Genomic DNA, 13,626 nt, shown 5'->3' on the forward strand with positions numbered 1-13,626 from the left:
CCATATTTCTATGTGGTTTATAGTTCACCCCTCCCCCAGGGCTTTACATTTTCATGACCACATCTCCTAGAATGCAACATCGTTCCGTGGCGAGTTCTTCCCTCTGCCCTCCTGAATATTTTGGGCAGATACATTTTCTAAGTGGTTATAAAACTAGGAGGAAGTGAGAGTTGGGAGTAGGGCTTACCTCTGGATGTTTCAATGCCCCATTACCACAACAGAAGGCTCAGCTATTGTGCTTTCATTCGCTTGATTTTTGTTTTATTTTATTGTGAGCATTTATCTCACATTCTGAACCAGGGTTTGAGGTTGGGAGAATACTGGGGGGATGGGGGCGTGAGGGTGGGGGTGGGCAGCAATGATCCTGACTACTTAGGAGAGGGAAAGAGTTGACCAGTCTCCAAAAATTTTCTTTTCTTTCTTTTTTTTTTTTTTTCAATTCATTGGCATGGGCTTTGTACTTAGTGAAAAATTGTCCCCATCCATTTACTAGTAACAAGCTGACTTCCATTCTTTCTTGGTTATGTAAGTTTTCACCTTTTTCTGTATCTTCCCACACCATTTTGGTGGAAAATTTTGGAGAGGTTGTAGAGTGACGTTTGCCAGATGTCATTTTAAAATGGAAACCTGCTAATTAATTTTTCGTTGATTGAGACATCAGGATGGCAGGAGGCAGCTATTTCAGTTTCCTCTGACATTTCATTTTTTGTAGTACTCATTAGTGCACTTGTTTCCTTGAGGTAAATTTGCCCCTTGGTCTAGAAGGCAAAGTCCTAATTACTCTTTTTTTTTTTCCAATTTATTTATTTTCAGAAAAACATTACTCATTATTTTTTCACCATACCCAGTGCTCCATGCAAGCCGTGCCCTCTATAATACCCAGGTGGTGGGTATTATAGTGGGTCCTAATTACTCTTAAAAGATGTCTGTTCTAAGAATCTTGCCACATTGGGAAGCTACTAAATCTTATAACTAACAATCTGTAAATATTTATGTATTTTGTGTGTTTATACCCTGCTACAGAAAGAATTTAAAGTGGTTTTCATAAATATAAACACAAGAGAATAAAATGAAAACATGAGAAAAGCAGGACAAAGGGAAACTCAGGATAGGATAAATAAATGAAACTAAGAGTAACATTAGTTCATAATATGGATGCAATGAGGTCCTAATTACAAGCTAACAATGCCCAAAATTTGGCTCTGTGCTTTCTAGAAGACGATGGGAAGAGAATGATGTGAGCAGCTTGCTGAGTCATGGAAACCATATTACAGTGCTAAATCTGTTCCTTAAAGGATGCTGCTCTTGGAGCTGAGATCCATGAGAAATGTATCCCATGGGGCCTCGTGGAGAGAAAACAGAATCCATCACCCTCCACTATAACCTGCTTCCAATGAGCACACACGTTAGAGGCTGTTTCTCACAGTGTCACTCAGTGTGAACCAGTACATCACTGCAGGCACATCTCAATCACATCAGTCTATCAGTGGCCTATTACACTGACCTCTCCTGGTCCAGGTCACTCCAGGATTCAGTTTTGGGATATGTGAAGGAGTGGATGACTACCTCCCCCAAGCCCTGGTTCATGAGAATTGTTCAGTTCTAAATTCAAGGGGATGATCTCTGACAAGTGCCAGGAAGATCACGGCAATTGGGGGTAGTGTGGCGCCCCTCATCCCATGAACACGGAGATATTCAACAGGTGCACATCCCTCTAAGATGTGCCTAGAGAAAACCCCCAAGCAAGCTCTTCAATCTTCTTCAGTTGTATTTGAATTTCCTCCATTATACAGATCAAAGAGTGGTAATCCCTGCATCCCACACCAAATTCTTCACATTGATTTTCAAATCTTTTTAGGCATGGGACTTTGCCTGAAAAGAAAATTTAAGGAGAAGAAAATAATTTGGCTGGAAGCTGAACCACTCTGAGACAAGGCTGCCCTCCACCCTTGCCCCTTCCTCCCACCTACACAGCAGCCTAGGCAAGTACTGATAATAACCCAGAAACAGTTTTGAGCAGGTGTGACCCATAGCCCCTAAAGAAAAGTCTTAGTGGGGTATCTGTCAAAGGACTCCCTCTGAGCATGAGGAGTGCTAGGTGTGCCCTCCAAGACAGTTGCAGAAAATAGGTCTGGAAAACAAGGAGACGCTTGCTGAGTAATGGTGATTCTTAAATATTTTTGAGTCATAGACCCTATTGAGAACCTGAGGAACACAAACTCTTCTCCCCAGTGTGTGTGTGTTGTGGGGGGGGGTGCATGCATAAACACAGGCTTACATACAATGTCAAGGAGTTTTTGGAGCAGCAACTTCTTGAGTTTCCACAGACTCTGGGTTAGAAGCCCTACTGTAAAGGATTTTTAACCAGGAGCCATCAGAGTAATTAAGGATCAGCCACCAAAAGTGATGACATTAGTTCTGCAATAGTTCAATTATAGTCTTTATTTGGGGCAGATACTAAATACCAGGGCTGCCTATCAGTTTAGGCCTTTACTTATTGGTGGCAATCAAACCACGTTCGATCTGTGAAGAAAATTTTTTATTCTCTATCCCAACTCAGTTCACTCAAAATGGATAGCAAGTCTTTAGGAACCCACGAAAAGAAGGGGATCTTGAACACCCCTCCGTCCCTCTACCCCAATTCCCGCCCTGAATGCCATCACTTTTAGGAGCCTCTTCCTGAGAGTTCTGACTCGTGTGCTGGCATTAAGGTCCAGGTCCTGAACCGCCATCAAAATCCAAAGGTCTACACCCAGTTTCGGTGCAGAGTCAAAGGAACAAACAAAGATGAAATCCGCCCTTAATCTGCTTCATTCCTTATCAGATTTCTCTACAAAGCAATAGACCAGTTGTGGTCAGCATGAAAATAATTGTCTCAAATGTCTGTTCCTCATGTAAATATCGACCTGAGCAGGCCAGGCTGGTGATTTTCTAGATACTTTATATGGGGCTGCCACAACTCTGGGGAACGAGTACAGTCTCTGTCAGACAGAAGGTGATAAACAGAAAAAATATGGACGAGCTGCAGAGCCCATTAGTCAGATACGATGTTTTGTTTTGGGAGAGGGAGGTGTGCCCCAGATGAGATTAAGGTTTTGTCCCTTTGTTTTTAAATCAATTTTATAATCTGAAAGACTTGGAAAACAGCCTGGGATCCACACCAGGACAACTGACTTGTAATTGTAAAAGCTAAAAATAAACCTTCTGGATTGATATCGAGGTGCTAAGCTTTCACGACTTCCTTTAACCAAGGCAGAGCTCACATCTGCCCTCCGGGCGGTTTCACGGGCCAGACTCAGGCCCTTCTTTGTGAAGGGGCTCTCACGGAGGCAGGAGGAAATGGATTGTAATATTAAATTTGCTAAGATTCCAGGTGACATGTTCCCATTTCCACCATGTTAGCTAACCAAGGATTTGGTATGTGTCTGTGTATACGTGACTGCTCTTATCACACCAGTTATAAGAAAAATAAATGTCTTCATCACCACGGCACAGCCTGTGAATAAAACTAGTTTTAGGTTAATAGTGATACACTGGGAGAGGACAAACCTCTGTGTAAAGGCACCAGAGACAGAAATCGTCTGCGTCCTCAGAAAAAAACAGGCCAGCAGGAAAGTCAGGCAAGCCCGAGGCTCATCCTCTCTTCTCTGGCTTCAGCACAACTCCGTCAAGACATTTGCAAGTAAAACATGCATGTGGCACAGATGGTACTCCCAGGGCTGGGTAACCTGTAAGTCAGGGCTCTTCTCTGAAGTTCACTAAAATATCTAAAAGCAAGCTGCAGAAATTCTGCTTTTTAGGTCAGGTTCGGTATTTTTCATCAACAGGAACAAGGAGAACCACCAGGACACGAGGATATAGTCAACGAAGTCTGATATGTAACATTTGAAAGTCATCCTGTAGCTGGGCCTTTTTTTTAAAAGGTGGAGAAAATGCTGAGCCTCCCACTGCTCCCTCAAATGACCCAGCAGATGAAAGACAGGCTTTGTGGGGGAAAAAAAAAAAAAAAGATTTCTAGGACCAGGGTTGCTCAGTCTAGAAGACATTGACAGGGCTCCCTTCAAACATGTGGAGAATTTTGTTAAAGATGATGGGGAGGCGTAATAAGAGAAAAATTGCTTTAAATTAAAGCAGGCAGGATTTCAGGGTGCATAAGGTCAGATCACAAGGGTGAATGAAGGTAAAGACAGTCAGTCCTCTAAGGAAATCTGCAGGCACCAGAAAGCTTTGAAAAAAAAAATTATCTTCTCCCTCATTGAAACTTCCACTTGAGAAGGGATTAAATCATTTTCCTGTCCAGTTCTGTCCCTACACCATGGTTCTACTATCTTCCTCTCCTAATGAGCCTGATTTAATCTGCAGCATCTGGCCTTGTTTTGGAAGAATGGGAAGAGCTTGGCCTTTGCTCGGCCCCACACTGGTCACATGACCTTGGACAGCTTCCTCGAGCCCGGGTCCTTGTGGATACAGAGAGAACTACCAGGCCACTTGAATGAGATCTGGCGTGTCTTGTGCCCAGTGCAGTACTCATCCACACTAATGTGCGCAGCTCTGAGAACCGTCCAGGCCTGGCCCCCACTCACATCCGCATCACCTCCATGTGCTTCCCTTTCTGTGTTTCCCCAAACTTGAGAATCCCCAGATTCCTCAGGTATCGGTCAGAGGATACCTGGCTCAAAACCTAAGATCCATGGAGGTCAGGTTGGCAACACTCTGTTGCCCTGGTGACTGAGACGGTGCCTTCTTTCCAGATGATCAATGAAAGGAAAACCGAAATTTAAAAATTATTATACATAGGGACTTGCAGACCACTGAGAATAGATCCGCAGACTCTTGTTTAAGAAACAGTCCTAGCTTATCTTAATGAGTATTCCGTCACTACTTTCTTATTTAGCCTGGGTCTCCAGTTCCACATGCTACAGTGACAGGTACAAGGAAGAGGGGATGTTTTGTCCTTCTGTAACTGCCATACCCTTCCTCCTCCACCTCCTCAGTCTGCAGAGCCAGCAGCAATATAAACTAGCCAATCCAGGAACTCTAAGCCTCTTCTGATTTCAACATCTTTATCTCTTTAAAATCATCTTTCCTCTTCTAGGTAAATAATCAGCCCTCTAACCCCTCCACTTCCTCCATGTTTGCCATCTGGGGGTACCTGAGGGGGAGCCTCTGGTGTCCTTGTGGCTGCAGGGCCATCTGAGGGCTGAGATGGGTCCTTGCAGGTCTTCTTAGTGATGGGGCCCCTGTTCATGAAGTTGTTCCCGCCCTGCTGTCATCCCAAGGCCTGAGAACCTGTGGTCTATTCCCTGTGTACAAGGTCAGAACCCGGTCCTTCTCCCTCAGGCCCCATCGTGTCTGTCACTCTCATTCCCCACCAGACCCAGGGCCCTGACTGTCTAGCCCAAAGGCAGCCCTTCCCTCCCACTGTAGGAGTCCCTGGGAAGCTCACCTTCTAGCACCACCCAGTCTTCCATAAGCCCGCTTCTGGATATTCTCTGCTTCACACAGTTGCTGAGGGGACCCGGAGCCCTTCAGGTCTGCCTCTGAAGCCTTTCCTCAGGGTCTGAGTCAACTCTGCTATAGCTGCCCCAAATTATTAGGGGCTAAAGGGCCAGAGACCACAGTCAGCCTATGAGGCTCCTCCTCCCTGAATCCCAATTAAGGAACAAGCAAAATCCAGCGTTTGAACTTTAGAGAACCTCAGCCTCTAGAAACCTCTTTTGTCTCTCCATAAAATCTGGACCATGCGGTCACCATGTTAAAGAGGTGATCTGTTCGTTCTGGATCTATACTCTTTTCTCTAGGGTAAAATGCTTAGGCTTAGCTAAGAAAATGAAGAGGCAAGGGAATGCAGTTTTAATGAGAACTGAAAAATATGAGTTTCTTGTTTTCAAAATAATGTCCCCTTCTACAGACCAATGCCAATCTGTAAAGTGGGGGCATTGAGACAAAGCACCAGTGGGCAGAAAATTCTGATTTTCAACCAATTATGGAAAATGTTTTCTGCCCAGATACACGTATTGCTGATAGTTACCCAGCTTGATTTTTCTCTTTTTCCTGTCACAAAAGTTTCTTAGAATTTCCACTGTCTTTATAACGCTCTTGGTAATCTGTTTGAGTCACTGCCTAACACTTTCATAGTCAAGGTTCCTTTGAAGTACAAGAGAACATTCTTCAGGCTCGAGATTCTGCAGATCCTCATCTTCTCTACATGCTGGCTCCAGGTTCCCAACAGACCTGGAAAACACCTGCCCTTCTCCCTCTTCCTCTGAATTCAGCTGGAAGTCTGCCACCCTGTAATCAAGTAACATGTACTTATCTATTGTTGTCTCACCAGGAAGTAAATTGTGTGTTCTTTTCAATGCTTCTTAGCCCTTTGGGGGCATAGGTGCCAGTGAAAATCTAATGAAAGCCAGGACCCCTCCCCTTAGAAAAGTATGCGTGTAAATCAAAGTCTGCACACAGTATCAAGGATCCACAGAGGCCAACCATGACCCCCGTTAGCTAAGACCCCAACTGAACATCTACTGCCCAGCTCTCATGGAGACTGACATGAAAATCAGTACATGGGGAAAGCATGTAAGTTTATAACATGGAGTAGGGATGGCTTGATCCTTTGTAGGATCCATTTCTTTGAAGATCTATTTGTTGATGTACTTGATAAATATTACAGGGCCAAATACTACTTAGTAAGCTTTGAAGCTGTGGCGGCTTTGATAAGGATGCTTCCATCTTTGTTCATCCTTGTGTCGGATCCCAGTGCGTATGCCTACAGTGTTTATTGAACTCCAGGGCCATCATTTAGCATTCGTACAATTCTCAACACTCAGATAAAACTTGACATATAAATCCTGATCATCTCTAGGAGTTCATTCTTGAAGAGTTCACTCAGCTGTCACCTTTTCTTCTTTCTCTCCCAACAACATAAATCCAACCAACCAGGTGAGGGTTCCCCATGATCCCATCAAACGCTCATGTGTGTGCCTTACACACAGTGTGTCAAGATGGTGTCTCTCCATCACACTGTGAATGCCGCCAGAGCAGGAGGGTTGTCACTCCCATCTGTGAGCTCCAGTGGCCAGCACAGGCCCAGCACATAGTAGGCACTCAGTGCATGTTCGCTGATTATGGACTGAATTGCCATTGACCCAAGTCTTCAAAGGTTCTTAGAAGGTAAAGAAAGAGCCCAAAGCTAAAGAAAGCAAAGTAGGAGTTAAGATGAATTGATATTTCAGTGTGTTCAATCTGTTGAGTGAGCTGATAAGAGAAGGTTCCCAAGTGTGGGTCTGTGGCCAGTTGCTGACTTCCGGGCTAGTTTAATGTGCAGACACATGGTGGCAGTGAGACCATCTGGTAGACAAGCTCAGCGACTTAGGCTCATCCTTAACCCTCTGCAGTCTGACCCAGGCCCATTTTCTCCTCACTTGCAAGCTCCTGCATTGTCCCATTTCTGGGCCTTATTGTTCTAGCTATACCAAGCAGTCTCCTGTACCCTGGGTCTTACTGGTCCTGCTGTTTCCTCATCAAGAAGGTCTGGCCCCACGTCTATATATTAAAACTTCCCTCATCTTTCAAGAGTCTATTCAGAGGTCATTCTTCCCATTGAGATTCCCTGTGTCCCCAGACAAAAGAATCCTCCTTCTCTCAAGTATGCTGAGAGCACAGATCACCTCTTGTAAGACCCTCATCACAGATTCTTGCTCAGGACCAGAGAAACAATCATTTCCAGTGGACTCTTTATTTTATCAACCTAGGAGCTCTTCTTTTTCACTTCTGCGTCATCTGTATCCTTCTACTGACCTTTATATAGACAGCTGCCTTTAACATTTGTCCAGTTACAATGGTGTCAAGTAAATTTGATGCACAAACATCATAAAGGATCAAAGAATCTGTCTCATATTTTTTTAGCACAAGATGGTCCAGATTCTTGAGACAAAATGTTACATGATGAAGTCCTTCCTGCTGAATGACGAATTGAATGAAAATACCATATTTCCTTTTGTCCTTATAAACAGTTTACTCTTGAGTTTGAGAAAACTCACCTTCAGACACTGTCAGCTGAAGGCTTGTAGTCTGAGACTTTACTTATACAATCAACTTACTGTCATTGTTAGAGTCTAAAGAGTTGTTCTCCTTCTCTTTGAGTTCATCTTCTGAGTCATCTAATAATTGTGAAATGTTGTTCTCTGTCACTTTTCTTCTCTGCAAATATGAAAAATTCTAAATTCTCAACTGTATGAATGAGCTAAAAGCAGACTCAAAATAAATGATGATTTATTTCGTTACTGAATCATCCCTCCAGGCCATTCCATTCTTCTGTTTTATTACTTTGGTCTCTTTGAGCATAATTGGGAATAATTGATGAGTAATGATGAAAGATAATTCCCAGGATGATGAAAGAGCAAGATATTTCAAAAGATAGGAGAAATAAGATCACAAAGATGTCATCGTGCATCATAGATTTATAAAAGGGTCCAATGAACCCACATAATAATTACAAAATAGAACGAGTTTTATTTTATTTTTAAAAAATAAGTAAATTTTCTCTGTGTTCTTTGGAAACCCTTCAAAAAGGAGTAAAAGCAATGAAATATCAAGCCTTTTAAATAGACAGAGCAACTCAAAGAGGAAACTCAAAAACTAAAGTTGGGTCTAATGGACCCTAATGGTATACTGAGAGTTATTGTGTTAAAATTCCATACACGTCTGTCCAACTTAAAGTTAAGGATAGATTGAGAGTCACCATCTCCCTGTCTTCCTGAAGTTCCCCAGGCCAAGTCAGGGATCTACTCCTGTAAGAAACTTCGAAGGTGTTCTCCAAATGGAATAGTAGGAGCCGAGGGTGTCGTTATTAAGCTGGGACTGTAATTATCAAGGGAATGCCATCCATTATTGCCTACCTAAGTGCAAGGACCTCACACCACCTCAAAATCTTTGCCCTTATCCTATAATACCATTCATCCTCTCTGTCCCTTTTAGCTGGGCAACTGCTATGCTTTAAACAGCACTTCCACAAGGAAGCTTTCCCGAACTTTCATGCCTGCCATTAACTGCCCCTTAATGGGCTATTAGAACTACGATGTCACCTCCACCTGAGGGCTGCCAACAGGTGTGCTCAGCCTTGTACCATCAGCACAAGGCGGGCACTCAGTAAGCATCTTGTGAATGAAAAACAATGAATTCAAACATGTTTCTGAGTACAGATGCTTACCTGCCTGACCCCTGGAACAGAGTGTTAAGGTGCACCTGTTTGAGAAAGTAAAAGTGAAAAATAAAAGCTCACATGTAGAGACAGTAGATCAAGTTAAGAGAGCTTGGTTTTCCTGGACTGTCCTTTCCTGGGGTTGATTGGGAACAAACAAATCTGACTATGGCAGAGGAGTCCTCAGCTCATGCTTCCGGCTTGCATTTAAGGTGTCAGGTGATTTGTCAGAGACTGACCTCAGCAATGAACCTTGGCACCCTCGGACCAGCGTGGCCACCACCGAGGAGAAACTGAGAAACAGGCTGTACGAGTTAGCAATGAAAATGAGTGAGAAGGAGACGTCTTCGGGAGAAGATCAGGAGTCAGAGCCCAAGACAGAGTCTGAGAACCACAAGGAAAGTCTGTCCTCTGAAGACAACAACCAGGGCGTCCAGGAAGAGCTGAAGAAGGTAAGAGCGGTGAAGGCAGCTCCATGTGTGCAGCAGTGGGGTGGGGAGGTGGGCAGAGGAAGTTCTGTATTTGCACAGAGTTGTGCTGGGCTCCCCGTGAGCTGTCTCTCAAATGCCCATCCCATGCATGCAGGAGAGCCCCAGAAACCCCTGCTGATTCGAGCTAAGTGGTTCAATCCGGGAGAGGGCCCCGAGGGTCCCAGGCCTCCAAGTCCTGTCCTGTCCTTCTACTAACTATCCTTCCCAGTCTATACTGGGAACTACCCTTCAAGCCTATAATTAATGCTCACAGTCTCTCTTGCTCGTAATGGGCCATGCTACTTCTTCCTTCCCCCGCCCTTTCCCAGAGGAACTTTGCCTGTGGGTTGAGAGCATCTTGCCATCCCCCTTTTAGTCAACAGCAGTGTTTCAGACCATGATCTTTGTGCTAAATGTGGCCTGCTATGTCATTTATCCCTGCAGTTTGCATATTTGGGCTTGTCTTAGGCTCAAAATCATTTTCCAAACAAGCCTTATTTGGAATCCTGGTGTTTAAAACAGGTAAAAGCCCCCAAAACCCAACCATTTGATCTCCTATCCTAAACCACCCCCCTAACTACCCAAGGGCTTTGCTAGGAAACCACAGAAGGAAGAACCTCTGGCAGAAAGGGGCGGTCCTAGGCCCCTACCCACAATCAGTGCTCTACCCCCATTCTTTCCTCTATAGCTTCTCCAAGCACATCCCTATAGACTTGGCCACTGGACAGTCAGGCTATCCCTACTGCTTCCAGTGGAAGAGAAGGAAGCTAACATTTGTTGAGTGCCTAGTGCTTTGCTTTTGTTAATGAACTCATTTCATAAAAACCCTTTGAAAGTCATGCAGAGGCTTTTCCTGAAGGCACTTACGCAAGGCCCATAACTAGTCAGCTTCAGAGCTGGGGCTGCATCCCAGATCTGCTTGGCCTCAAATCACAGGTCCCTTCTTTACTATGACGAGCTGTCTCTTCTGTAATCAGATAAGGTCTTGCCTGGAAACATGTAGATTTCTTGGCACTCGTGGTCAGTTTTTCCCCCTCTTCTGAGAGTACATTATATAAGCTATCAAGTTCCTGGTAGCGCACATGAGTGGGGGAATGAGCTCCTTCATCTGCACAACAGCCAAGCTGGGGGAGGAGCCACGCCAAGCCAGCAAAGAGCACGGATATGGCAAGAGCTGGCCAAGAGCCAACTGGGGGCCCTCTTCCACCGCTGAGCCCCTCCGACAGCTCAGACTCTGCATCTCATTCATTCCCATCCCACCCTCCATAGCCATTGAATCCTCCTACTCCTCAGTCTGTCAGGTCCTCTGCCCAAGGACGTGCACACATCTGTCCCCTGCCATGTCTGTAGGCTGGAGGCCGGAGCATGGCCTTCACAGGCAACCCCTCCCTGGGATGTGGGCTCCAACTCATCGTTTCCTCCGTGGTAATGGGCTCTGCTCCTCTCTGTTACTTGAACCAGTATCCCATGACAGTCACATTTGTCTGCCAGAACTCAGAGCCAGATGGTAACTGAGGAATATCATGGTATTTCTTACAATGCCTCTGCATCCTACTGGCTTTGCTGCCTGATGGTCACAAGGCTCCCCACAGGCCTGCTGTTCCAGCAGCCCGCCAGGCCACATGATGAGTCATGGACTCCCAGCTCCTGTCAGCCTGCAGGCCTCACCTTCTGGAAGCAGAGCAGCCAGTCTGCACTGTGCTCTCTTGGGCAGAACGTGAACAGGGAAAGGAGGAGCCAGGGTAAGAAAAATCTAAGATAAGCCCCCGTTCTGCCCCGTGCCCTCACTGAGCAAGAAACTAGGAGAGTTGCTTTTATTCAAGCTCCCAAATATGTCGGTTTCTCAAAACTTAAGTCTTCCCCTCGCCTACCATGAATCAGTCCATTAAAATATCCATCAGCTATCATTTATTGTATGTAAAAATCTGGGGAGCAAACTGAGAAAGATAATTAACATATTTTCCTCATCAGGCATGGTTTACTCTGGGATGGGAACACAGAAATACAGGTTTATATCTTCACTATTATTTAGAAGCAAAAGAATATAGAGATAGGCTTCAAGATAAGACTGAATTCAAAATGCAACCATGCAATTTGCAAACTCTGCAAACTTTGGCTAGTGCCTAGAACAAGCCAAGGTGATTTCTTGCCTCCCGCTGAACCCTGTCCCCCAGCTGCTCTCCCTGTCCCTCCAGACCGGACATGACTACTCCAGTTCTTCCTCCACTCCACAGCCACAACTGCCCTGCAGTCCCTGAGCTTGCTCCCAGCACTGAGACAGGCCCGCACCTGCTGTGCTTTTCAGCTGATCCCTGGGACTCAGCCCTGGGCCTCATGGTTGATTGCATAAACACATCTTGGCCTCATCTGTAAAATGAGGATAATCATACTCCCTGATAGAGTTGTGAGGGTTGAATTTTCCAGCATGGTGCTTAGCACATAGCAGGAGCCCAGCAAATACCAGATCCCCTATAAACCTCATGGCTGTGAGTTAACATCCATCTTCAGGTACTGAAGCAACAACTTAATACCTATTTCCATTTGACACCTGGCATGTCTAACATAGGTCTGTAACCACATCTGGGGCTTTGTCGTGCTAGGTAGAATATAAGTGGGAAGGCCCCACGTTCCCATCTTCAGTATCAGAATAACTGTGACTTCCCCTGTGGGCCAACCACGACTGATTTGTACAGCATGTGTGCACACGCGCGCACACACACACACACACGTATGGCTGGCACATGGCATTGTTTGGAAGTGGAACTGGGCTCGTGTAATGATTTCAGAAGTGGTCAGTGCTCCCCTGATCTCTTCACTCTAGCAATGCATACTGGCCCAAAGTCTAGCTGCCTGAAGACCCCTGATGTAGCAGGAGCTTTTCTTCCTCTGCAAAAGTCAGGCTGAAAGGGAGAGCAAGAACCCCAGCTGGGAGCATCCCTAACTAGTGACCACCAAGAAGAAAATCAATACCCCAGCTGTTTGGCCTCTGTGAGCATGGTGACTCTAGGGCAGAGCTGCATACTGACTCCCCGAGTTCCCCAGCCACCCGAGCTCTAGGCACCCAACACGATGAACAGTCCTCCTCGACTCCCTTCCCTCCCCTGCCCCCACATGCCCCTCCTCCACCATCTCCACCACTATTTCCAGGGATCGCCTCCCGCATGAACTAAATCCCTGTCTCACATCTGCTTCTGGGTGAAACCAGGCTAAGTTGGTAACTAAACAAGAGACATGCATGGTCCCCAGCTCACAAATCCTTCAGTGCTGTATAGGCAGCAAAGAAATGCCAATGCCCAATTGGCTGCTAATTGCCTTTGCTTTATTAAGAGGAGCCTTGCCTTACGCAGAGAGAGGTTTGCTCAGCCGTCACTGTCCCCCTGCCTCCCACAATGGCCCTGCTCTCTGGGAGCCAAAGCAGAGGAATGCGCATGTTCCCACAGACACTGGATATCAGTGGCTGTTTAGTGTCTTTAGTATGACAACCCACATAAGAACCGGGGCTTTAGGGGGTGCCTGGGTGGCTCAGTGGTTTAGGCCTCTGCCTTAGGCTCAGGTCATGATCTCAGGGTCCTGGAATCAAGCCCCGCATTGGGCTCTCTGCTCAGCGGGGAGCCTGCTTCCCCCTCTCTCTCTGCCTGCCTCTCTGACTACTTGTGATCTCTCTCTATCAAAGAAAGAAAGAAAGAAAGAACCGGGGCTTTAGAATCCTGCCCAGCGGCAAAGAACGATTTTAGAAACATGCTTTATCTTGACTGAATTCAGTCCTTTGCTGTAGGCAAACTTGCCCTATAGGTGGCTCACTTTCTCTGGGGATTGGAGGGATGGTACCTACCATCTGAATTTTAACCAATGGAAGAACACGCTTGCAGAGCTAGAAGGAAGCCCAGAAACCTCTTGGGTGCTGGATTCCCAAAGAATCTTTTTTTTTTTTTTAAGATTTTATTTATTTATTTATTT

The 13,626-nt window shown here is 45.5% G+C and overlaps 1 protein-coding gene across 9 annotated transcripts in view; it reads left to right on the forward strand.

The window, feature by feature from the left end:
* LOC122908965 (myosin VIIA and Rab interacting protein) overlaps positions 1 to 13,626 on the forward strand; it is a 402,240-nt gene that overhangs the window by 352,012 nt on the left and 36,602 nt on the right. For all 9 annotated transcript variants that reach the window (XM_044252413.1, XM_044252420.1, XM_044252421.1 and 6 more), the window contains one exon: positions 9,412 to 9,651. In XM_044252413.1, coding sequence (XP_044108348.1) covers positions 9,412 to 9,651 — 240 coding nt within the window. The remainder of the gene's footprint in view (positions 1 to 9,411; positions 9,652 to 13,626) is intronic.

The sequence above is a fragment of the Neovison vison genome, chromosome 6, assembly GCF_020171115.1.
Source record: "Neovison vison isolate M4711 chromosome 6, ASM_NN_V1, whole genome shotgun sequence".
Taxonomy (NCBI): Eukaryota; Metazoa; Chordata; class Mammalia; order Carnivora; family Mustelidae; genus Neogale; species Neogale vison.